General features: G+C 37.7%; 1 protein-coding gene across 4 annotated transcripts in view; it reads right to left on the bottom strand.

Moving 5' to 3' along the window:
* Positions 1-24,859, bottom strand: part of SORCS2 (sortilin related VPS10 domain containing receptor 2) — a 579,012-nt gene that overhangs the window by 83,546 nt on the left and 470,607 nt on the right. For all 4 annotated transcript variants that reach the window (XM_040593442.1, XM_040593423.1, XM_040593433.1 and 1 more), the window contains exons 6-9: positions 23,485-23,549; positions 21,213-21,331; positions 16,970-17,059; positions 4,254-4,433 (exon numbers count right to left, since the gene is read on the bottom strand). In XM_040593442.1, coding sequence (XP_040449376.1) covers positions 4,254-4,433; positions 16,970-17,059; positions 21,213-21,331; positions 23,485-23,549 — 454 coding nt within the window. The remainder of the gene's footprint in view (positions 1-4,253; positions 4,434-16,969; positions 17,060-21,212; positions 21,332-23,484; positions 23,550-24,859) is intronic.

Consider the following 24,859-nt stretch of genomic DNA (forward strand, 5'->3'; position numbering starts at 1 on the left):
ACTGAAGCATTCATTACAACTAAATGCACAAGATAGCCAGCTCTTTGCATAATCAGGAATATTTGCCTCTTGCTGATATGATTAATTCCTGGACTTACTATTTATTTTATATTTGAATTACTTACTGTTTCCTTCCCACCTCCCCACCCCCCGCCAACTACCAGTTATTAACTCCCATTGACATTTGTTTAACAAAAATCTGCATTTAGGGTGAAGAGAAGGCACCCCTTCCAGTAGACTACAGATTTGATACCTATAGTTTATAAATATATGCTTTTTTTCTAAGGAACTCACCCAAATCTACAGAATAGGAATGTTCTGCTGGTTATGGTAAGAGCCTAGAACTTGAAAATATATTTGTTTAGATAACTGCATTCTGTATAGACATTTTAACACTCCACTATCTCATGAGCTTCTTCTTAAACCCCATATGTGTGGTTACCTTACTTATCCAGGATGCTGGATGCCCAGATTCACCTCCAAGTCAAACATAATATAAAAAGTCAATTATTTTGCAATGCAGGTGAGAAAACGAAGGGCAGGGAAGAGATGAGGAACCTGCTTTCTTTACTTTCAAAGCACTTTCATCTTGCTGGGGCTTTATTACATATTCTACCTCCTAGAGATGGCACAGGCATGAATATGACTGAAAAGCCTGCACGTTCAAAATTTACATGGGAAGGCAGACTTGAGGTTCAATTTCTGTGCCTGTCTTTCTTCCAGTGAACATATTATTAAATATTTAAACAACTATCATATCAGGGACTACAACTGAGCTTTCCCTCTTAATTTGTGGATGGCAAACAGTGCTGCTTCGTGAATATTTTTGTTTCCTCTCTCTTTTTTCTCTCATTCTTGTTTAATTAATATTTAATCATTCAACGGGAGTCAGGCTACACTTTTTATCCATTCCCAGTCCGAACTCTAACCTGACAAAATGCTAGAGTAACTTCTCCTTTCTAGAATATGGGGCATACATGTTTGAATCTATCAGACACAAAAAGGTTGTGATAAAAATTATTCCAGTGTGTCAGTTAACTTCTCTTACTGCTGCTCTAACAGATACAAGATGACCAGCACTTCAGCAGTTGTGTTTTGAACGAAAGGCATAAACCCTGCTTGAAATAAGTTTCAGGCATCTGTCTTCTGAACAAGTTCAGAAGTATGATGTTAGGAGTGGTGCATTACCCTAAAAAATAATAAGTAATATAAAATTATGGTGTGTAAAAAAATGACACCTTTAAATCCCCCCATCCCTTCTGTATAATTTTCTAATTTTTTTTGTCCTGTGGCCTATGTAAATATGTATCTGACTCTTTCTGTAAATTCTGTTAATCCTGTACGTCAAATCTACCTTCTGGATTTCAACTGTGATGCTGAGGCACCCAATTTCTTCTGAACTTTTTACTCCTTGACTCAGTTCCCTAATCTAATATTGGCAGATTAGTATCTTTCTACCAAGAAGGGAAGACTGATTTTAATAATAAGGTGCTATGGAAAAGAAGACATTTCAACATTGTGAAGTGTTCAGTTACTCTGATGAACAGTCCCAAGATAGATGAACACATGGAAAATCAGAAGTATCTTTCCTTTGGTTTTCTTTGGATTTCTGGATTAGTTCATAGAGCACCTATTTTCCAAAACAGTTCAGGGGTTAGTTGTTGCCCAGGACTCTTAGAAAAGCATGTTGTACCTTATAAATCCATGTTCTAAACAGGTTTTCTCCTATGACTATGTATTCTGTGACACATTAATTGCTGCATTGTTACATTCCCAATTTTATGGCCAAACAATATGCTAAACTTATTGGTGGCAAGAAGCGCTCTTCAGATGGCACCACAGTGTTTATTAGCAGCAGTTACTGATATACAAAAGATATTGCTATAGAATACAAGTTTGTGATTAAAATTTAAATATATATGATTTGTTGTTTGGGAAAAAAAGCATGAAGAATGTATACTGCAACTTGTGTAGCTCTTATTTGTAAGAGTAGCCACAACAAGATCCAATCTAGAAGTAGTACGTTAGCACGTCCATTTTGCAAATATGCCTATCTCATATTTGTGACTGGTTCACACTGGCAGCACTTGATACAATTTCAAGGACATGCTCCTTTTGGACAGTCAGTTCATAATTCACCTTTCTTTTTCTTTCCTTCTTTGAACAATAATTTGGGAATTACTCCCCTTTCACACACACAGCATGGAAAAAAACACAGTGCAAATAAAGATAAAACATATAAAAGATAATGAATGCAGACAGGTAGAAACCCATAAAAGATTTTATAGCAGATATACAAGCAAAAGATGAAGTGAGGTCAGCAGAAGATAACAAAGATGAAAAGTGCAAATTTTAAGGAGAACTATGCACTGGTGGAAAAAGAAATTGTCAAGCATTGAGGCTGCCTCTGTTGCACTGAGGATTTCTCTTCTCAGCATGGGATATTTGCATTAAAATGCCCAGAGACAAAAGCCAGACAAGACAAAAAAAATGTCCATCCTCAAGGACATGTTATATTTATTAGTTATTTTGTACTGTGTAAATAACCCATACATTATTTGTACATATGAGTACTTGATCACATTCTAGTTAAGATGATGAACACTAATTATTTATCATACAAAGTATCTGGAAGCTGTAGCGTTTCTTATTGTAAGCAAGCAAGAGTGTTCTCCTATAATGTAACTCTATTGCAAAAAAAAGCTCTAAAAAATTAAACTGTATGGCTCCATGCGTATTGCCTTTCAATTACTCTATCATATGCACATTTTATTTAAAATGCAGCCCTACAAATTAATCCAGCACACACAATAATCTAGGATATATCTCTCTCTCTCTCACGCACATTATCAAATATGCCCTCAGTAACCTTGTGAAATTCTGAAATCATTACTGAAACTGAATTAACTAAATAACTTTTGTAGAGAAAAGGACAGCCAGGGGTGGCATTTCTGAAATTATGCACTACAGGTGACACAGGGAGTAGAGATTACACCTGACTCCCTTTTAGCTTTGCATCCTGCACAAGTGACCAGGAGCAAAGAGCTGCAAATTAATGCTCCCAATACATCACCCTGTGGGAATGTGGCTACACACAATGTATAGCTTCACTCATTAGGAAGCCTCGTTTCTACAAGCATAGAGACTATAAAATAATAATTGGTAATGATAGACATTTTTGTTTTACTACAGCCATTTGGAAAGAAAAAGCTAAACAAAGATGGAGGATATAAGGGGGGAAAAAACTGCTATCGTTTTCCCCCATTGAGAGTCTATTTATAGCCATTATAACAGCTCTGTAAATGTACAACTTGTATCCAGAATTACTACAAACCTTTTCCAAAGAAGTCTGGTGCACTCGAAGATATTTTTTTTTATTATTATTTAAAAAAAAAAAACTAACACCAGGCAGATTAGAGTGCAACAGTGGCCAAACAGGGTCAGACCGGAGGTCCCTTAGTTTAATATTCTGGTAATAGCCAGTCCTACGTGCTACAAGAAAGAACAGAACCAGAGCAAACAGACACCTTATTACATTTAAATGTCTTCATCAATGGGAACAGAATTGATAACAGTTTGTGCTACTCTTCCAAAAGACTATATTCTTGTATTTTATTTTGCCAAGTGCACTGGTGTTAAAATCCAAGATAAGATTTGTTTACAGGACAGTTTGTCTCTTAGAAAATAGTGTTGGCACAAAATACCTCCTGAAAGCAAGTGGATTTGCTGTCCAATATCTAATTTTGTTGGTTCCTTACTTGTCAGAGCTAACACAACCCAGGGCAAGGCTTGCAGGATTACTGTTTAAGACCCTACTGTCTAAAAGATGTCCTGCTCTAAGTCAGGAGGTGTATCACTGGGTCACCTAGAAGAAAAAAGCTGTATGTAGGCGGCTGCATAACTTCTTACTTCAATAATAAATGGTGCTGCCAACTTCGTTTTTCAATATCTTAAAAAAAAAACCCTCAGCCAGATTTGGTTTTGCAGTTCCATGGAACACCATAACAAGAATCCAGTTCTTAGAGTGCACAGTACATTAGCAGGGCAAGAAGAAAACATGTAAGTAGTAATGGTGAACTATCAATAAGAACAAAACCCTAGTCTTTTTATGTTAAAGATAAATGTGAAAATATATTAATGTAAAATTAATTATGTTCATAATAATAATAATAATAATAAAAAACACAAACAAACAACCAAACAAAAAAACAACTCCACACAGACTACACACAGTGGAAGAGATAAAGACCTACCTCCAGAATATCTATCAGGACGTTCTCTTCTGGCTGCTTCGTGCTCCGGACATTCTCCAGCAGGATAGAGTAGTAAACACCTTGTGGGTCAGACTGGTACAGGTTGTACGTGTCTGTCTGGTACCACTCCTGAACAGCTACAAACACCTGGTTTTCATCTGTACTGATTATCTGTAAATCCTGTAGAAAAACAAAATACAAAATTTTCCAATAATTTCTATTTTACAGTCAGTAAGTTGGCTAGGACGGTTTAATAGCTGGGAGGGGGGGAATGCATCTGAAAGTTCATTAACAGCAATCTCTCAAAATAATACTAATCAACATGCTGTATCCCACTGCTCTAAGGTGGTGTTAGTGCCTTTTGGCTACAGATTATCAGACTGCAAACCAGTTTAGTGAAGACCAAAATCATGACTGTGCAAAAGCTGTGATCTGCCTTGACTTTTATGGGAAATGACTTTTTGAAAAGAAGGGGAAAATAAGTAAAAGAAAAAAATAGGAAATGGTTTTCCAAGATCTGGATGAGATCAATGAAACACTGACAAAACTTAAGTAATGAAAAAACAAAGGTAATCTGAAAAATAATCCCCAGGTACCTAGGGAATTAAGAAATACTTTGTTCAGGTAACACAGCACAAAGAGCATTAGATATCATTGACAGCAGTTACACAAAGGACATAGTACACATCATGCACACAGTTTATATAAATTATAGTACATAACGCTAATTTATCTATCTATGTAGGCATATCCACTTAAATATTCAACAGTAATAACATGGAAGTCCACATTCTGCATTCATTTGTCAAGAATTTCAGGCATGGATATTGTAACAGCTTGCTGTCAGTTTTCTCCACTTCTTCACTCCAGACTTTTCAGACAAAAAATGCACAGCTAGGGAAAACAATGTAATGGTAATATTAAACAGAAGAAACAAATCAGGAAGTAGCAACACCGAACTAAGCTTAGAAAACAGAAAGAAAAAAAAAAAAAAAAAGGACATGAGTTTGCAATAGGGTACGGCATCATAAAGGCAGATGTTGGGACAAGTTATGAAATGACATCTAGTCACAGAAACTGAAGACATGTAAACTCTTTATGACCTTGGTACTTAACTGGGATAATGTATCCAGTTCTGGTCACCTTATTACTGGAAAAAAATATGGCAATGGAGTGAATATTAAATAAAGATACCTAAATGTCAAGATAATATGAATTTGGGGAAAATTGGCTTTAAAAAAAAATAACAAAATATCAAGAAAACAACTTCATAGAGCTCTAATAAAAAAATAAATTTCTGTAAAAATCCAGTTGAGACTGAAGAAAATGTGAGTAACAGAGAAACACTGAATGCTTGACAAAGTATGGCAGTCACACTTTAGGCAACATGCATGATGTGATTAAGGTATTTAGATTAAAAGAGACATGAATATAAATAAAATAATACAATTGAAAGATTTTGTTATATGAACAAAAGATGGTTTTTAAATAACTAGTCATTTCATTAAATTTAAAGTATTTTTACATATGTGACACATCTCAACACAAAAGAACTTGTTTCCTGTCAGTGATTCCTCAATGATATTTTCAAAGATGTTCATGTTGAACTATTTACTGAAGTAGATTTTTGTTTAGAATCCCATGAATAGTTCTCTTTCTTATTGTACTCAAAAATTACTCAGAAGCAGATTGTCTGGCACAAATGCCAGAAAAACACAGCAACTGATCCCAACAGCTTCTTTAAAGAGACTTTTTAATGTACACCATGCTTCACTTCCTGCCTTACACCAGGGCAATGTGAGGCAGGGTAGCCCACATTACAATTCCAATACTAAATTCACCTCTTCTCTTCTTTTGCAGTGTAAGAAAAGCTCCCTTGATTATCCAATAAGTAAGGATGGAAGTGAAGCAGAGAGTCAAAAGAAGGAATAAATAAATTATTCTTTTTCTCATGTGAAAACCTCAAGAAAATCCTTCCTCTCCTGTGATGCCAGGAGCTTTCAGCAAAGTTATAATCTATATTATTATAATAAAACATTTAAACAATGCCGCAAACAACTGCAAAATTCCAGTGAATATAGGCAAGGCAGTTTCCTTGCCCCAGGTGCTGGTGGAGTGGTAAAGGTTGCACAGGTGGCCTGTGGTGGCAGAGGTGAGAACTGGGAAGATGGGTACAGTTGAGGTTCTTGTATTTCAGGGTCAGGCAGGAGCTGCTGATCCAGCAGAAGCAACACATAAAGAGCCAAAACGTGGTGCAGGACAGGAGGATACATTTCAGGCAGACTGGAGGAATGAGGTGGAAGAAAGAGGGGCTGGACTGCAGAATTTTACTGCAACAAAAGAGAGTTTACTTTTGTCTTGGCAGTGATTGTTACCAAGGAAGAGGTTTGTACACTCAGACTGCTGGATGCCAAGGGTTTGTTTTTGTTTTTTGGGTTTTTTTTTTTTGAGTCAAGAACCTAACAGATCCTGGTTTTAGCAAGTGAAACTGCCCTTCTGCTGCCCTGAACTTTGTTCTGTTCACTCAGAATTTACACCTTCAGATTTCCAGTTCGGCTTTACCACTATTTTCCTTTCACAGTGATTTCTTTTCCCTCAGGAAACAAACCAGTCCTTCAGTTATACTACCTTGCAATAATCCTGCACAAGACTTTCTGCCCAGACAGTCATGATCTAATGGTCTGGGAAAATTAATTGGCAAAGTAAGGAAAACTGCAATTTCATGCCCTATTTTTAATTTTTTCTTTCAAAATCCTGGATGACCACAGACTGCTGAAAACCTAGCTAATTCTGGATGACCAGACTAGCTGAAACAAAGCTAAACTGTCATGTCACTTTTGTACTATTCCTATCCTGGAAAGGTGAAACTTTAAAGAGGAAGAAGAAATTGACTGACAAATACAGAGGCTGGGTCTTTACTGTGTAAATCCAGACCTTCAGCCCAGCTATGCACTGCTCAACAGATGACAAGCACGTGAAGATGCGATGTCAGCAAATATTGCTAGGCAGAATTTACTGTCACTAAAGAGTTAACTAGTAGGGACATCTGAGAAAGAATACATATCTTGATGGAGGTAATGCAAGTTTTTATTGCTTTATCTAATTCATGGCCACAGATACTACCTTAGGCTGTAATCTCAGCAGATCCTATAAGGAAAGCATTTATTCTTTGATAATTTCATGCTTGGATTACTGCAATTGCCTTCTTGCTGGATCTCCTGCTTTCTCTCTCCACATTCTGCAGGCAACTCAAAGTCCCACTGTTCATCTAATTTTTTTTCTGTAATTATGCCATTCACACATGATTTATTCAAAATCATTTACAAAGATCTCTTTGCTGATACAAGAGATCTTCAGGCTTTGGAATAGTCCTTACTGTCACTACTCAGATTTTTGTTTGTCTCCATGCTTTTTAATATACATTCAGTATTTGAGCTGTTGTGCTTTACTTTCATTTCCATGCTCAAATGAGAATGTCCATGCACTTTCAGGCGTCCCAAGGCAGAATCTTTTCCCAGATTTGCTGTAGCAACCTTGTTGCTTCCTCTGTGGCATGCCCATTCCTCCGTGGACATTCTTTCCCTCATCTCCGATACTTCACTTTTGCTCTGTCCAGTCCGCCATGTCTGCTCTGTCCCATGTCTTGCTGATACAAGCATCCATGCTTTCACCATTTTTCTTTTTCCTTTGTTTTTCTAAAGCTTACCAAGGAAAATTGTATCAGCAACAGACTGTGGTTCCCCATTACCAGTATTCTGCATTTACTTTATCTCATCTTCTTAGGTTGTAAGCTTTTGTACAGTTCTGAGATGCTACTATCTGTATTGTTCAAAATTCCTTATTTAACCTCTAAACCCCCATGAGATGTTGCTGCTCTGTTTCCTAAGGTGCTTCTTGTGCACTATATTCTGTGAATTCCTTTGTCACAACATTCCCTTCATCCTCCTCTTTACTGGGTACTGTTACACCACACTAGGTACAGATGTCCGTATGTTCATCACTAAAAAATCTGTGAAAGTGCTCATAGATCCAAGACAGTGGACCAACTCAGGGTCAGGGATAGATCTACCTTATCGATGCAACCAAAGAAGCCTGCAAAGTGCTCTAAAATCTACTATGCAATCAAGTCCACAAAGTCATTTCTCTATGGGTGGATGAGAGCAGACAAAAAACAGCCTTCAAATAATGTAAACAGCCACCCAAGGAAAACAGAATAAAATGTCTTCTAAGTCTACTTGGAATTAAATACTGCATATAAAATGCAGCTATGGAGATTTAGGATAGACATCAGAATATCTTTCTATAGTAGTGCCTGTTTATACACACTGAGGATAAAATGCTTAGGGAGGGAAAGTAATCTTCATCCTTGGGAGTTGATAAGAGCAGTTAGACAAATATCTGTCAGGACTGGTTTAGGCAGATGACCATGCTTTGGAAAAGGACCTCCCAAGATCTTTTCCATGTTTGTTGTGTAGAATCCTGTGAAAATAGGCGAAAATAAAAACACACCTTATTGAGATTACTTGAAATGTTACACATACGAATAGAAATACCATTAAAGAGACAGGATTTTTTTTCTTTGGGGGGAGGGGGTGGTGGTTTTGGGTTGGGGTTGTTTTTTGGTGTGGGTTTTTTTTTGGGGGGGCAGGATTTATTTTGTTTTGTTTTTGCGTGTTTTTTTTTTTTTTTTTAATTCAAGAGCTATAAATTCTTAACTATGCTAAAGAAACCAAAAAAATATCTAGACAAATAAGTATTTTAACTTGATCATGACATTAGAATTAAAGGCAGCTCGAAATCTGTTGAATTGGAGTTACTTTTCTACAAAAATGCTAAATGAATCCTGAACATGATCAAAGACTGTGTATTAAAACCTGGTATGATTAAACAAGGCATCCAGTGACAGGTCATACCACTCCTGCTCTCTCAGGGACTTGTAAGCTGCTGTTTGTACCTTAGATCAGCAGCAGAGACCATAATTGTTCAAATAAACACAAAGAGGGTTTCAAAGTGATACTAGAAATAATTATACATGTATAAAAGGCCAAATTGTGCCAAAAGATGAGCACCACTTCAGAGAAACTTCCTATCGCATGGACAGACATGGTCTGTTAAACAAAATAAATGAGTCTGAGGGTGTGCACATGACACTGAAAGAACTGTGCCTGTTCAGCCATGACATGGAGAACAAGCACCCAAGAACTCTTCCAGCAAGTACAGAGTAACGATCAAATGTTACTTCTTAAAAACATCGACACCACTTGAGAATTATTTCTTTACTTTTAACTTAGTTCACTAACATGATCAGTCAGATTTTCCCCAGCTGATCTGCTTTTAATGCAGTTGCGTCTGTTTTCACAGAAGGCTGAACTAACACCAAATCAAAAATAAATCAGTCAAGAAGTCCAAAAGCATTATATTAGAAGAGTTGGGGTTTTGGGGAGCAGAGGATAGGAGTGTGGAAAGAAAGATTTTTAGAGGAGGAAGGGAAGAAAAATGCTTTGTTTTCATTGTATACAGTCCCATAGCATCTACATTTAGCAACTCATCAGCCTATAAATCTGCTAATACTTTATAGAAATTTATATTCAAGAAATGCTCGGTATGGCTTACTATACTAACTGTGATAAGAAACCCTATGACACAAATAAACACAATTGCACCCTGAAGACAGAAGGACATAAAAGATGACAAGAATTGTACTGCAAGCCAGTGCTCCTTTGTGTAGTAAAATGTGCTGATGACATAGGAAATATCATTAAGTGAAAACACTGTAGGCAAGGTTCAGCATAACCAGCATAATAGTACACAGGCAGGGCTGTTGTGCTTTAGTCAGTAAGGCAAATAAAGTATAATATCAAGATTCTGGGTTTTGAAATCTTACAATTTTCAGTCTAATGTCAGAATTTTTCCCCTTTGCAATCTTTTAATGTTGTGGTTGGGCAACACATTAGCCTGAAGCAAGTGAAAAATTAAACAGAGAACAAGAAGTAAATTACTAGAAACGCAACAGATGTAAGCACTCAAGACTGCATAGCCTCAGCCTTGACCTCCAGATGCACCACATTTATACCCCTGTAATCTCTTAAGAACAATGAAGGTGACAGGATAGAACATATCCCAAAGATAATCTTCCTAATCTTCCTTGCCTGGCCGAGTAAAACAGTGCAAAGAGAGAAATCAATAACAAGTTGCACTGTGAAGAAAAGAACAATTCCTTGTATCCACCTATCTGTATGATCAGGGAGCCAGACTGCTGCTACAGCTCAGGTCCACTGGCTATTGCCGTGATACTGCCCAGGAAAAGAATACTTCTGCATCAAATGCCACTGCTACCTGTATTTCTGTTTTGCCCCCCTTTATTCTCTGTTCAACAGCCATTCCAACGGACTTTCAGAAGAATGGATAAGTAGTCCTGCTGCAGCTGAAAACTGCTCTTCTGCCTGGCACAGAGGAGCAACCACAGCCAAAGCCTCCCAGGGCAGCAGATGGCAGAGGTGGTGAAAGGGACTAGCCCAGTGAAGAAACAGTTCTTGGGAGACTAAGAGTCTTGGTAAATGAGCTCTTAGAGCCTCAATACTTCATAATTCAACCGTCATGCAGCCACAGCCTCAAGAGAACATTGCTGACAAAGGAGCTGCAGGAATCTTTCCTGCCATTTCTGTTGTTAATGATGGACCCATTTAAGGAATCCTTGAAAAAGTTGTGGTAAGAGGGAGCTTGGTAGAGAAGGGAATACATGCTTCAAAAGATTGATGGCTATTTAGGGAGAAAGAGTAAAACTGCCCCAAATATTTTACTCCTCACAGTGTTATATCTATTGTTGAATGATACAGGGCTTTTTGGAAGAAAACATGTGGTTAGAACAGTGATGCGTATCTCAGAGTGAGGCAAGGAAGAGGTGGGCCTGTTTCGAGACCCTCAGAAAGGCACTAGGTGATAATCAAATAAAAAGAATATATGGAGTTGATAAAAGGCATGTACAGGAGAGTCATATTACCATGAATACATTAAAGGCTTATTTCTAAGGTAATGGGATATTTTTCTTCTTTTATTTTTGTTATTTTTTTCCCTGTACCCTTTTGTATCTTGGTTACCTGAACATTTTTATGTTATTGCCTATTTCAAAGATTGAAAAGACATACAGAGATCAAAATAGATGAAACAAGCTTTTTCCACACCAGATCTTTTCAGAAATAAACTTTCTGAATTGCAGTAGCATATAACAGATAATAAAGATTTCACATTATTAGGATTTTGTATCGGTCATGAACAAATGTAGGATCAATGAATGTCTTGTATCAGTTCATAAAAGGAGATCGGTATCAATGCAGTTTGTTTACCAGAGGTGGAAAGGGGACTCAGAATAAATGAATTATTCCAAATTGCAATAGTAAAACTACTGTGATTTGTAGCAGACTTTTTGGTTTGGTCAGCAATTTTGCTAATTTTTTTGCTTAAACTCTCATAATTGAACTAGTTCCTTTATTTTAGTCACATTAGAGCATGACTCCAAATGCCGAATAAGGACCAGACCTCAATGTACTCCTCCTCCACGCCACACTTCTCTAGAAAAGGGCAAACAGAACTGCAAGAACTTTTGTGTAATACAAGTGTGATGATCCTCTGGATGAGGCTGCAGCCTGTGCCCCTGGGCAGACCTGCTCTCCCAACCCTGGCAGCTAAACCCCTGCTTGAGGCTGAAAACAGCCCAAGGGAGATTGCTGGACCTCCCTGGGTCTCCCTGGAACACTCCTGCATGCCTAACCAGCCAAGTCAACACCAACGCTGCTGCTCTTGGCATGATTTTGATATTCCCTTCCTACACGTTATTAACTTCTGATCTAGTTTTAGCAGTGGAGAACCAGCAACCCTGGAAAAATGGAATACAGTAAAACCCCCAATTTGTCTTAAAAACAGAAGCTCCAGATTTCCTCTTCTAATTTGGGGAGCATACAGCAGCCTTTAATATGGTCTCACCAACCTTTGGTACCACCCTGCCTAGCAGCAGCTGGCACTTCTGTCAAATGAAGGAGACAGCTGTGTGATTCAATGTAGTCAGCGTCAAACATGCTACTGAAAAAAATGTAAATCTCTCAACAGCATGGAGAAAAAGGTAAAAAAAAAATAATCTGAATTCTGTTCATTAGGCTCTGCTCTCTGTACATAAACAGAGCTATGATGTGTTACAAAAAGGTGATCTAAGTGGCACTGCGGAGCTGGAGCCTAGAAACTCAGTGCATGTAAAGTTTGGCTGGAAGCTGCTTTTAGCAGCCTTTGATTTAGAAGTAAGGAGGCCTTGAGATATGTCCAGGGCATTTATCCTTTTCTACATTTCTCTTTGAGGGTACGTTTGGACAAATACAAACAAAATACAAATACAGACAATATAAAACAATTGCCTTTTTTTGTTTGTTTGTTTTTTCAGATTTTCAGCCACTTCATATTGCAAGGAAAATAAGACATCAATAACATTTTCTAATTACTCATCTGAAAATGTTAATTCTATCTCCATATGTAAAATCACTGTGTAATGCATCTGTGCAGCAAAAGAATAATATCTGAAGATCCCAGCACTGTTCCCTCAGGCTAGAGCCAGTGTTCCAGCACAGCTCTCCTGATGTTGTTAGATACATCCTTGACCAGCCTGTAGTATCTTCTGACAGTTTTCCTTCCCTGTACACAATCACTGTGTACAGTACACTGCTCAAAAACTCTAGCCAGTAACATGAAACATTTTACAGAGACCACTTGGAAAGAGAGTTTTTGGAGCTTCATTCAGTTCTTTTGAGAAAAATTAAATATAGTCTATTTCAGACCAGCTTCATCTCCTGGTTAGGCAGGATCTAATACTTCAAACCTCCTAAACCTCAGTTCTTTGAAAAGCTATTGTTTTTAATCAATCTTAAAAAAAAAAAAAAAGGATTGCAAATTCTTTTGTTCTATTTATCTCTTACTGCCATAAAAGTAGCAACTCCACAGTCACATGTTCTAGATGTACTCTGAATTTGCCAGTGCCTTTGCTGATACACTGCTGCTTGCAAAAATTTCATCAGTGCTCTGCTCTTATGAATCTTTTCCCCTCATTCAAATGGGATTGGAAGATACATTTCTACTGCACTTGGATGATTCTCAGTGAAATATGGTGTGATGAAAAATTTTAGAGCTGTGTTATTTACTTGAGTATCTAAAATTTATGCTGTCATGTATAGGTACCAAATCACATTAAAAAAAAAAAAAAAAAAAGAAAAGAAAGAAAAATGGTATCTTTTACAGCAAAGGTTAAAAACTCTCACATGCACCACTGTTCTAATGGATGTCTGGCTTCCAGGCCCTCTTAGTGATATTTTCAGCTCTGTGGTGTGCAGATACCAATGAAACTTCTCTTGGAAGTATCATCAAAATGCTATAGTTTATTTCATCCCACTCATTTGGTAGTGCTGCCTGGACTATAAAGGACATAAAAACATCCCTTTCCAAATGACACAGTCACTGTTCATAGCTAGCTATTGACTTTATCCAAAATGAAGCCATTAACTTCTAATTTATTTATTCAGTCAAGCCTCGAGTTAATCTGCTTAGCGGGGGGGGGGGGGGGGGGGGGGGGGAGACAAATAAACAAAAAACATATTTTCCAAGACAAAGAATTCAGCATGCAGCCCTATTTCAAACAATCCAGACTACATATGACAGAAATACTAGGCTATTATGACTGACACTTTTTGAATATGTCAGAAATGCACTCAGTAAGGGCATGGGCCCAGTAAACTAAGCACCCTTTGCAGAATAATGGATTTTAAGGCTAAAAGAGGTGATTAGATCCTTTAGTTTGCTCTCTGCTCTTTCCAGCCTGAGAACTTCCAACAATTACTTCTGCATATTTTATACACTGCAGGAGAAAATAACTTCTATATGGTTAAAGCAAATGTCCCAGAAAGGTGCTTATGATTTGAGAACTTCAGAACCCAGGATACCTGTCACTTTCCCTGGCACTTTTAAAAATACATAATCACCAACACTATTAAGTTGAGATCAGTTTCTAATTTGGATTCAGCTCCCACCTGTAGTGGGTCCTTCCCTACTGAAGTGCTTTTAAGACTCAGTATTTTCTCCCCCTTGTAAGGAGGCTTCTTCAGTCTTCTTCTACAAACAAGTTGCCTCCTGATCTGCATTTTTAAAAAACAAATTACACTTTTTTTCAGGGTTATTTTTCACAGAGATTGCTACACTGGTCTTGTTTATAGTGCGGTCCCACAAAACAACAGAGGTCATAGTAGGCTGCAGAACAGTAGGAAAAATAAATGACTGAGGAGGACTTCTTAAACTGATTTTTCTGCTAAGGAAAGCTCCACAGGACAGAGATCTAGGTCACACACTCTGTGCTTTTGTCTCCAGCCCTCCCATAACATTTGCTACTCTTCTTGCAAGCTCACCTTTAGCAAATGGAGATGCCTACAAGACAATAGTCTCATATAGTTCTTGAGTTCTGACAGCCTCCCCCCATTTATTCAGATCTGTCAGATAGCTAGCTACATCTGAACCCAAATAGCATGTCCTTTATTAGTATAGTGTACTGCAATATGGATATTTAAATCAGAGTCGCGTATCATTAAGGAGATACAGTACACATCGAACTTGTTCAAAAATAATCCACTTTCCTGAATGCTTGAAGTAAGTATACACACATGGAATATGAACTACCATCTACAATTGAAACACTGTACAACTATTAAAAAAATTGACTTATTGTGTCCATCCTCTATGTGATGGCAGTATCAGGAAGGACAAAGTGCTGCCATGGCCAAATGCACCAGAGCACTGGGCATGACAAGGAAACTGCAATGGAAAGGTACAGATTCCTCCTGCACAGGCCATCCAGAAGCAGAAGGAAGAAATGCTCTGGTCTCTCTTAGAAGATTTCTGCCCTTCTGTTTCCCAACAGATAACCTTTTCCCACACAAGTTAGCATAGTCAACATTTGCCCTAATGCTCTTGGCACTTCAGGAAATTTGCCACAGGCAAAACATTCCCAACCTGGAGAATGTTAACTGATTTAATCTATTGCCAGGTAACACACACTTCAAATTACTGATTCAGGTACTGAGGAGGGAAAAAAAACCAAACCACATTAACAAACACTTGGGGAAACATCCTTCCTCCCCCTTCTTTAGGCTCAGCTTAATCAAACACCTCTTCTCCCTCCTTCCTGCTCTCAACTCCCTTTTCACTTCGCATTAACTCAGTTCCTCCGAACTCCTTCAGTGAGGCAATGGGCTGTGCAGGAGGTTGGGGTCATCTGCAGAAGGGTTTCTTTCAGCCAGTCCTTGCTTACTCTTTGCTTTCCTCCATTGTCTTCTTCTATCCTGGTGTGGGTCATCCAAGGGCTGCAGTCCCCTGGGGTGTCCATATTTGGCATGTTTTAACATTTAAAACTGGATATTCTCCTGCTGTTTTCCTAATTACAAATTCCCCCAAGGAAGCATAAAGGTTACTGTGAAGGCCTTAAAAACACTGAAATAATTATGTGGAAGGGTTGATATATTTAACTGTCCTTAGCTATAAACTCCTTGTCGAAATAGATAGATAGATAAATAAATATATAGCTATTTCTATAGTGCTACTAGGAGTATATCCAAATTTCAGAGTCTTGTTCAACTAATATCTGAGGGTTTGATTTGAGGATTTTGTTCATAAGTTCTACATTTAATACCAGAAGACTTCAGACCACCACTTAGACTAAAATAGAGAAATAAAAATCAATGATGAAAAAAATGATATTAAACACATTCTTTGCTTTATAACAGTAACAAGAGAAGGAAATGCCTTGTATTCCCTGTCCTTCATCAGATGAGTGATGAATTAAACCTGTGCAATTCAAGACATACAAAGATAACATGCCTTAGTTTTCTCCTAAGTAGGTGACAATCACATGAAAAGGCAGAAACCTCTGGAGGTCTTCAGACCGACCTCATGCTGGGAGCAGGGTGAGCTGTCAGGACAGACCAAGTTACTGAGGGTTTTATCCAGATGGGTCTTTAAAACTTCCAAGCCATTTTTCTTCAGGATTGCAGAAACCTTCTAACTATAAATAAAGTGTTTCCTAACTTTCTGTGCAGCAAAAAAATTCAATTGCATCAGTTAGCCCATACGTAAATACGTGTCGGTGTTTTATTGCTAATTTACTATGCAAATATAGAAACCCCGTCACTATAAAAATATGCCAGACTGAAGGAACATCTCAACAAACCTTGCAATGTTGTTAAGCAATTAAAGTCCATATTGGCATTCTTTACTGAAATACAGCACCATCAACCAGTAAAATACTCTCATATTACTATTCATGCTTATACTAGAAAGCACCATGTGGAATTAAACTGCAATTGATTCTTGAAAGAACACTTGCTTGATATCATTACATTGTCATTGGGTGCGTAGTCCTGCTTCATGGAAGCAAAGCTCAAAAACTGTTGTGGTAACTGATGACAAATAAACTATCGTATGCTGTTGCTCTCTGTGGTTTATGAGCTACTACATTGCAAGAATAAAAATAAAAACAGTAGGGTAAGAATATACCACAAATGGGAATCAGAAATCCTTACAGGGAGAATTTGTGATGTCAGAATAATGAGGTTTTAAAAAAGAGAAGAACACAACTAGTTTAGGTAGAAAGAGAAGAAGACAAACTTCTAAATAGAATGAAAAAGATGTATACTTACTTTTGGTAATGCATATTTTGGCAACTTCATCTGTACAAAGCCATTTCGACGGTAAGACACGTAATACTTGGTCCGATTTGCTGATGTTGTCTATACAAAGTGAAAAGAGAATGCTGTGATAATTTATGTCAAATCTAAAGAGTCTGAGATGGAAGAAATATTTTTTTTCTTTTTAACCTGCAATGGAAATACATAGCTATTACTGGTTTTGCATGTGAACAATTTGCACATTGTGCTTCTAAACAGAGTAATTCAAAAGTTGTGAAAAAATAGACTCCAGAGAGACTCAAATTCTTTTGTTCTCCTCTTTGGAAGAAAAAAGTGACTTACTTCCCTCTTTCATCATTTCAGCTGTCTGGGGTAACACCTGAGAGTCAGCATCTCACTGTCCCCAGTCCTTACTGATACCTGTGTACTCACTGGCCTCCCACATCTTTGCCCTTTTGTATAAGTCCAGGCAGCAGCACCCTCCAGGTATGAGGTAGAGAGGAGGTACACTGGTTATGAACACGAGGCACCTCAAGGACAAGAGCAACTTCAACAGCACAATTCAAAGCAGAGCAAAAAATGTTGAATAAGTTCACGTTAATGTTATGTAAAGCATTCACTATATTTGACTAATATTTTCCATACAAGACAAAACATTTCCCAGTGCAAGATGCTGACATGCCACATGGAAGATAATGATGCAATGCTGAATCCATTGGTCAGTCAGTTTGAAAGTCAGTGCTATGTCCTAAAGACACGATTATATACTTAAATAGAGAGGTAAAACACATAATTCAACTTCTTGCATGTGTGGAACTGAAGGCAGATTAGGTTTTATGTAAAATACTTGGGGACTTACAAAGATTGTCACTAAAGAAAGCCCACAGAAGCAAGCATTGAAAGGAAGACTGCTGTATGACTATTATCCATTAGCTCTTTCTCCTCTTTCTAATAGCAGATACACTGACCATTTTTAGACTTTTACCTTATTCACCAAAAAACCTCAATGCAAATGTTCCAAAGTAACAAAAAGAAGACTCTAAATAAATAAATTGATGAAAATACTCAACTAAGAGGTTTCTTAGGTTTTTCTAGTCAGCAGTGTAACATCAAAATCTGTGCTGTTATATAAATTGGGAAATTTCCAACTAAGCCTCTTGTGTACCATCAGATGAGATTAGCAAAGGTTTTAGCCTTTGGTAAATAGTATTTCACATTCCCCGTGCACCTCCCCTCACTCCCACCCCACCCACCCACCCCGGAGATCAGCTAAGCAATGACTATTCAGTCATTTCAGTCATTTTCACCAAGGTTATACAGGGTGGCTGCTTTGCAGGAATGGACTGGTCAAAAAAGAATGGAAGAAGTGAAATGAAATATCCAAAATTTTTCTTTGGTTGTCCGTAACAAATCAGGTTGCAGAACTGAAGCACAAACAGACCCATCTTCTTTCTTTAACTTAGGAAATCCATTTAAAATCCTACCCCAATTTCACTGCTTTTCTCCTCAACCTCTGTGTTTAAAAAGGGAACCTGATTTGGAAGACAGCCTATCCTGAAGCATGCAGACTTGACTTGCCTAGCTAAAAATAGAGTTGATGCATGACAGCAGGTCCACCTGCCTGAATATTTCAAAGATATCAAAGTATTTCAATTTCCTTTTTTTTCCTCTCTCTCTCTTTTTTTTTTTTTTTTTTTTTTTTTTTTTTTTTTTTTTTTTTTTTGTGGTAGAAAGAATGTGATGCTTTTTAGGAACGTGATTTGTTAAATGATGGATTAAACCAAAAACCTCAGTGTTTGATTAATTAGTATCAAATAGCAGTCTTATCTATCTTTTTGTTCACTACACATTTTTTTATGTCACTCATTTTAAATGTCTGAAGATGATGTAAAGGCAGTAGAGAATCAGCGTTGAAGCAGCTACTTGTGCCAAGCCTCACTGACATTAAAGCCTGGTCTATGCTTAAAAACAGTTATGAAACTTTAATCCTCCTACTAACATCACCTCTGAAACTGTCTGACTGTAAGTGCAAGCTGGAAAAGAAGCGAGTATTAGAAAGTTCCTGATCTTCATGGGTATAGACATAGTGAAAATGGGGTCGAGATCTTCTTCTAACACGGTAAAGTCTGAGATCTGGGCCAGGATTAGCAGTGCAGACCTTCAATGCTCTGATTCAGAGCTGTACAGCTCAGGAGATGTGAGCTATGCCAGGGGCAACAGTTTCAAACTCTATTTTTGCACAGATTACTTTGTCCTATCTTCTTTCTAAACAGATATTGATGTGATAGTAAGAAAAGTCCCTGGTCTGATTCTAACTTATATAGCAATATTTTAGTCTAGTGCTGAAAGAATTTCCACATGATTTCAAAAGTATGCTGTTTCTCAAACGTGCAGCTGCTGTGTGGTTTCACTGGCACAGGTAAGTAGTGTCCTGCAGGGGTGGCTGCGCTTCAGATGTGACTACAGGATCCCAGAGTTATCTTCTATCTTCCAGCCATATAGATACGGCTAACTGTAAACCAATTTAACAATAAGAGAGATTTATATTCCATACTGTGATTTACTGCAGGTAAGTCTGAAAGGAAAAGACAAGAAATATTTCCCCTTTATGTGGAATATGTGCACGTATCATCTACTGGCATTGGCAAATTTCAAATCTACAGAGACTATTTTACCAATGGCATCATTTTGCTAGCAGCAACATTATTACGTTATGTGTACAGTGCCAGGTTGCACTTCCATTTCATGTCTGCCTGTGCCTGGCACGAGATAGAATAACAACTGCTCGAGATGCAATTATACAAGATGTCCAGCAAAACAAAATGCTTGAAAAGGAAGCAGCCACTGCATTGCTGAGCACAGCAGTCTGGAAGTTCACATGATGAGAAGCACTTCTCACCGGCTACACACCGTGAAATAGATTTTAGAGTGTGCCTGGGGGGAGCCACAGATAATAATACCTTTGAGCAAAACGAGTGCCATGAGTGTTAGACCTGAGGTGAAAAATGCCCACTTTATTTCAAAAAATCTTTCCCAAACCCATTTTGCTGTTTCTTTGCGGTGCTAAATGTTGCAAGCCATGTGGGCCATTGAAACCACTGTGCCAAAGAAGAGGAGGACAGACTTTCTGTGTTTCTATTAGTTTACAGATCCTTTTGGAGGAAACAGCTACAAGGGGGGAAAGATGCAAAGAAGTCAATCTGATGTACACCTAGCCAGTGTTGGGAAGACCTATCCCTTGCCACATTGTTGCTTTCCTGCAAAAATCAATAAACAGAGAAGGCTTGCCACAAGGAAATCATATCAAAGTAAGGGGAAAATGATAGCCAACCACTGAGGAAAGTACAAGGAAATTTCCTAGTAAATTCCTAAGAAACAGGGAGGACATAACTGTTCTTTGAGAAGCTTGTAGCTCGGATAGATTCAAACCACAACCTGTTACAAGCACATAAAAAAAAAAAAAATTCAAATGTGTTTGAGCCGTACAGGTGCCATAAGGTTGACAGAGTTCCAGTCCAGGTTTCTGCACACAGGTCGTGTAGTTTTGGAATGAAATAACCCCAATGTAATTTGGACCATCACAAGTTGCAGACATGGTGTTTAGGGACATCATTTAGTGGTGTACTTGGCAGTGTTACTCTTATGGTTGGACTTGATCTTAAGGGTCTTTTCCAACCTAAATGATTCTGTGATTCTATTCTAAGTTGCTCAAAGCTCCCCAGCTATGGCCATTTCATTCTTTTGCTTCCTAAGCACACCCATGTAAGTTCTTTCCTAGAAAAACCTCTTCAGAGGAGAATACATATGAAGAAGCTGAGACACTATTCTGTCAGTGGCTTTCCTTAGGTGCTCTTCTCAGGGAAGCTTTTTGTGATATGGAGGTAATGGAAAGGACCCAGAAGAGGTTGTAAGCATTAGAACAAAAGGGCTGCATTTTGCCTAACACACAAGAGTATTTTTTAAAAGTAACTTTGAACCACACAATCCACTTGAAAATTTTCATATACTTAAAGCTAGGTCAGCGATAAATTAAAATTGACTGTATAAATAGGCAACTGGTTGCACAAATTAAAGATGTTTTTTTTTTTTTTTTTTTTTTTTTTTTTAAACAGATAAAGGAATGCTTTGTTCCATATAAAATTTCATAAATCATCATTAATACTCTGGAACAGGTTTCTGCATGCTTTTAATAACAGTGTTTAAAATTTTATTTTGTAATTTTAAAATGGGCTGTCTCTCCAGAGAGTGGCAGTACCTGAAGAAATATGTAGTCATCCTGCACAGTCAGGGAATCCCGATCAGTGCCACCAGCAAACTGGACTGTCATTGTCTTATCAGAGCAATTTTGAATCTGGCAAGTGATGTAGCGATAACCTGAGGGAAGAGAAACAGAAACATATGACAGGACTATCAAGGGAAAAAGAAGCAAGCAGTATAAAATGTTATTCATGCAGGAAAAGCGCTGCCTTTGCCAGGTGAGTTAGTTGTAAAATTATTATATTAAACCTTCATACAAGAGTTTTTCAATCTCCAGTGTACTGAGAATATATTAACTGCTTACAGTTCAGATCATTCCCGGGAGGCAGCCTGTTATTATCCAAATTTTGCTGGTCCAGAAAGATTAGGGGTTAGATGAATGAGGCATTCATGGGTGGGGATAATAGAAGGAGCGTCTTTTCTCACTTAACCTATGCACTGAGCCAAATTATTCATTTGGAGAAATGGCAGCCTGACACAACATAAGTGAAATCAATAGATCAACCCCAGTATAAAATTGTGATGAGTGAGAGGAGAATCAGACTCCATTCAATAGACAGTATGCAGAATTCTAAAGGCTCTGTAGGTTAGTTAAAACACACTATTAACACACTATTGGAACTGCTCTGTTGGGGGAGGACTTCTATATTCAGAGTTAGTACCTTGCTGAAAGAGCCTGGACTGATTTATATCAGTGGAAGCTATGGCCTCTCTCTTCCTCTCCAGTTAGCAAGGGGCAAGGAACATCCTCTTTGCCTGCGCTGTTAGAACAGCATCACTGCATCTTTGATGCAATCTGATCTTATCAGAGAGCAGAGCCAATAATTATATCATACATAAGCTGTGGCCCAAAGACCTTCTCCTAGATTCAAGCCCTTGTACAGTTCACCCTTCATCACAAGCTTCTGAACACAAAGTACTTGATTGACTTTCTCACATGCAGTGAGAAAAAATGTCATGTATACAACCCTGTGTCCAGATTACTAATTTTCCCCATGCTTCAGATATAGCATAAAAGAGAAAATAATGCACTCTTATGTCCTTCCTTGCTTTTGCAGTATGATAGGAAATGCATTCCACACTTTATGTCTTTTAATTAGAAAAGGCCAAACCAGCGTACTAGATACAAATATTTGTTTTAAAATCTGCACCCGTTTAATAGGCAGCTAGACTCAATCCAGGTTCTCCTGTTTATGTCCAAATCATCACCACAAGGATATTTGAGCAAGTGCAGCAATGGGCCATCAAAATCTTGCAGCTATTCGTAATTCACCTGACAAGCATTATAGTCCTTCATCAGATAAGTAGTACAAAGATGCTGTTTCCAATAAGATCAATAGTGATGCTTGTACTGAACATAAGTGTACAGAGTTGGTTTGTTGAAAACCCAGTCAGGAGATATGTCATCAGAGTTTTTCTGCTGTTTCTGTTAAATAAAATAAAAATAATCTTTCCATCCAGCTCCTGAAGAATCTTCTTACATTATCTCTAAACAATGCAGCTCATGGGGCTTTGTAGGGGTCAGCATGTCTCAGAAATCTCACTGCTAAAAGATTTAGAAACTTTGGCATCCAGATTTTAACATAGTAACTTTGATTTTTTTAATAGGGCTGAAATGAAGAAAGGCAACTGGACCAGGGAAAAATCAAACTGTGCATTTCTAGCAACTCATTTTTAAGACTGCACAGGAACTGAGATGATCTGATCCAAGGAATTAAAATATTTTTCAAGAGTACAATTGGTAAAAAGAAACTAATACAAGCTTTTGGAATCATGGTGACTCCTTAGAACAGCAAATCCTGACTACTAATCTGCTTTTTCATTTATTTTCCTTTTGAAGTCTCAAAGTACACTGGATACTGTAACATGAGGAAATTCTGGGAGACGGTGGTTTGTGCAGCAGAACTGAGACATGCAACGATTCCCTTTAACAGACACTTATCCTGCCCTAACTCTGGATTGCTGGTTTTATTTGCAGATCAGGAAAAATGTTCAATGTTTAACTGCCAGAATAAATTGCACTATTAATGGATATTTTCAACAGAGCATAGCATATTGACGTCAATTCGTCTTAGAGTGGAAAAAAGTAAATTTTTAATTATACTATATTTTAATATAACAGGACAGCTTTGCTGACTACAGATAAACAAAGAATCTGATTTGCAGTTTCTCTTCTGACCACTTTTAAAAACAACACAAAAAGTACTCTCTAAACAAAGAGAAATTACTATACACTAGGGTATCAATTGATAACATTTCCATTTTCATACCTCCACTGGGGTCCTGGATTTCCATATGAACTAAATCAGGGTCTCCATCAACTCCAGCAACAGCCCTGAGAACATAATATAATCACGTTATGCAGAGCCAGCTACAGAATAGCAATTATGTAGATGGAAGAAGAGAGAGGATTTCATACTAACCAGCTTTAACATTCTTTGCTGTGAAGTTAAAATAAACTCCATCTATAATGTTCTATTAATGTTTAGATGGAAACTATTTTTTCTGTACTTGACATTATGTTTGTTCTTAAATTTCATTAGAATCTCTTTTACTAAAATATGCATACAAATAGGATCAATTGGAGAAAAAAACAGAAATAGGTATAAAACTGGAAACAAAATTTCACAATCTATAATTGATACATATTTATGCATATATAAACACTAATATGCACACACTCATATATCCTAGCAAGTGCTAGAGCATCTTTTTACAATTACATTTGACATTCAAGACTAAAAGGCAGATTTAGTGCTAAAAAAGACTTGCATTCCATTCTTATTAGAAATATCTTAAACTTGACACACAACTTCCAAAACAAATTCATATATGTTTGGTTAGCACATTCAAGAGAAGAGTAGATTCCACTTTGACAACAGAAGAAAGTGAAGAATAATTTTGAGAAGAATATTCTGAGCAGGAAATTCAGTCAGAATTGATCAAGGTGAGTTTTTACTTTGAAAAGGTGTAATGGGAATAGAGGCTGATTTTCTCTTAATATCTCTCAAGTCAAACATGCTCAGCCAAAAGGTGAGTTTTCTGCCCTCAGGGCTTCCACCCCAACCTGGGAACAGCAGCCCTAGCTGCACTTTTTTTCTGGCCCTTCTGTTGTCATTAGTAAGGCAGATTCTGCAGAGAAAGTTCTGAGCTGATGTGCTGTCACTAAGCAAAGCAGAATCCAGCCCCGCTCCCCTAGCTATATTGCTCTTCACAAGGCTCTTCACTGGCATGATAAGAGTCCATCGAGTCAGCAGATGGGAGTTGAAGACACACAAAGGAGATACGTTGAGTGATGAAGTGCAGCTGGATGCAGATATTAAAAAAGCCCATTAAAATACTTAAGAGAAAATGATCATTTTCATACAATTATTAATAATAAAATGCAATAAAGCTATACTTTGGATTGAAATTACATCATTGTGTAATGATTTTAATAGCATTGATTTATGAGGAGCGGTTAAAACTCAGACTCAGTAATTGGTTGCTCCTTGGGAATGCAAGCCAGGGGGAAGAGACTGGATGATTTCCACTGCTGCATAACAACCAGAAATAATCACATATGCTGTTTTTCCCTAACAAGATAAATGATCAGCCCAAAGAAGTAAGGAGAGGGGGAGGGATGAGCCCCCACCAAGTCATAAG

The sequence above is a fragment of the Falco naumanni genome, chromosome 1, assembly GCF_017639655.2.
Source record: "Falco naumanni isolate bFalNau1 chromosome 1, bFalNau1.pat, whole genome shotgun sequence".
Classification (NCBI taxonomy): Eukaryota; Metazoa; Chordata; class Aves; order Falconiformes; family Falconidae; genus Falco; species Falco naumanni.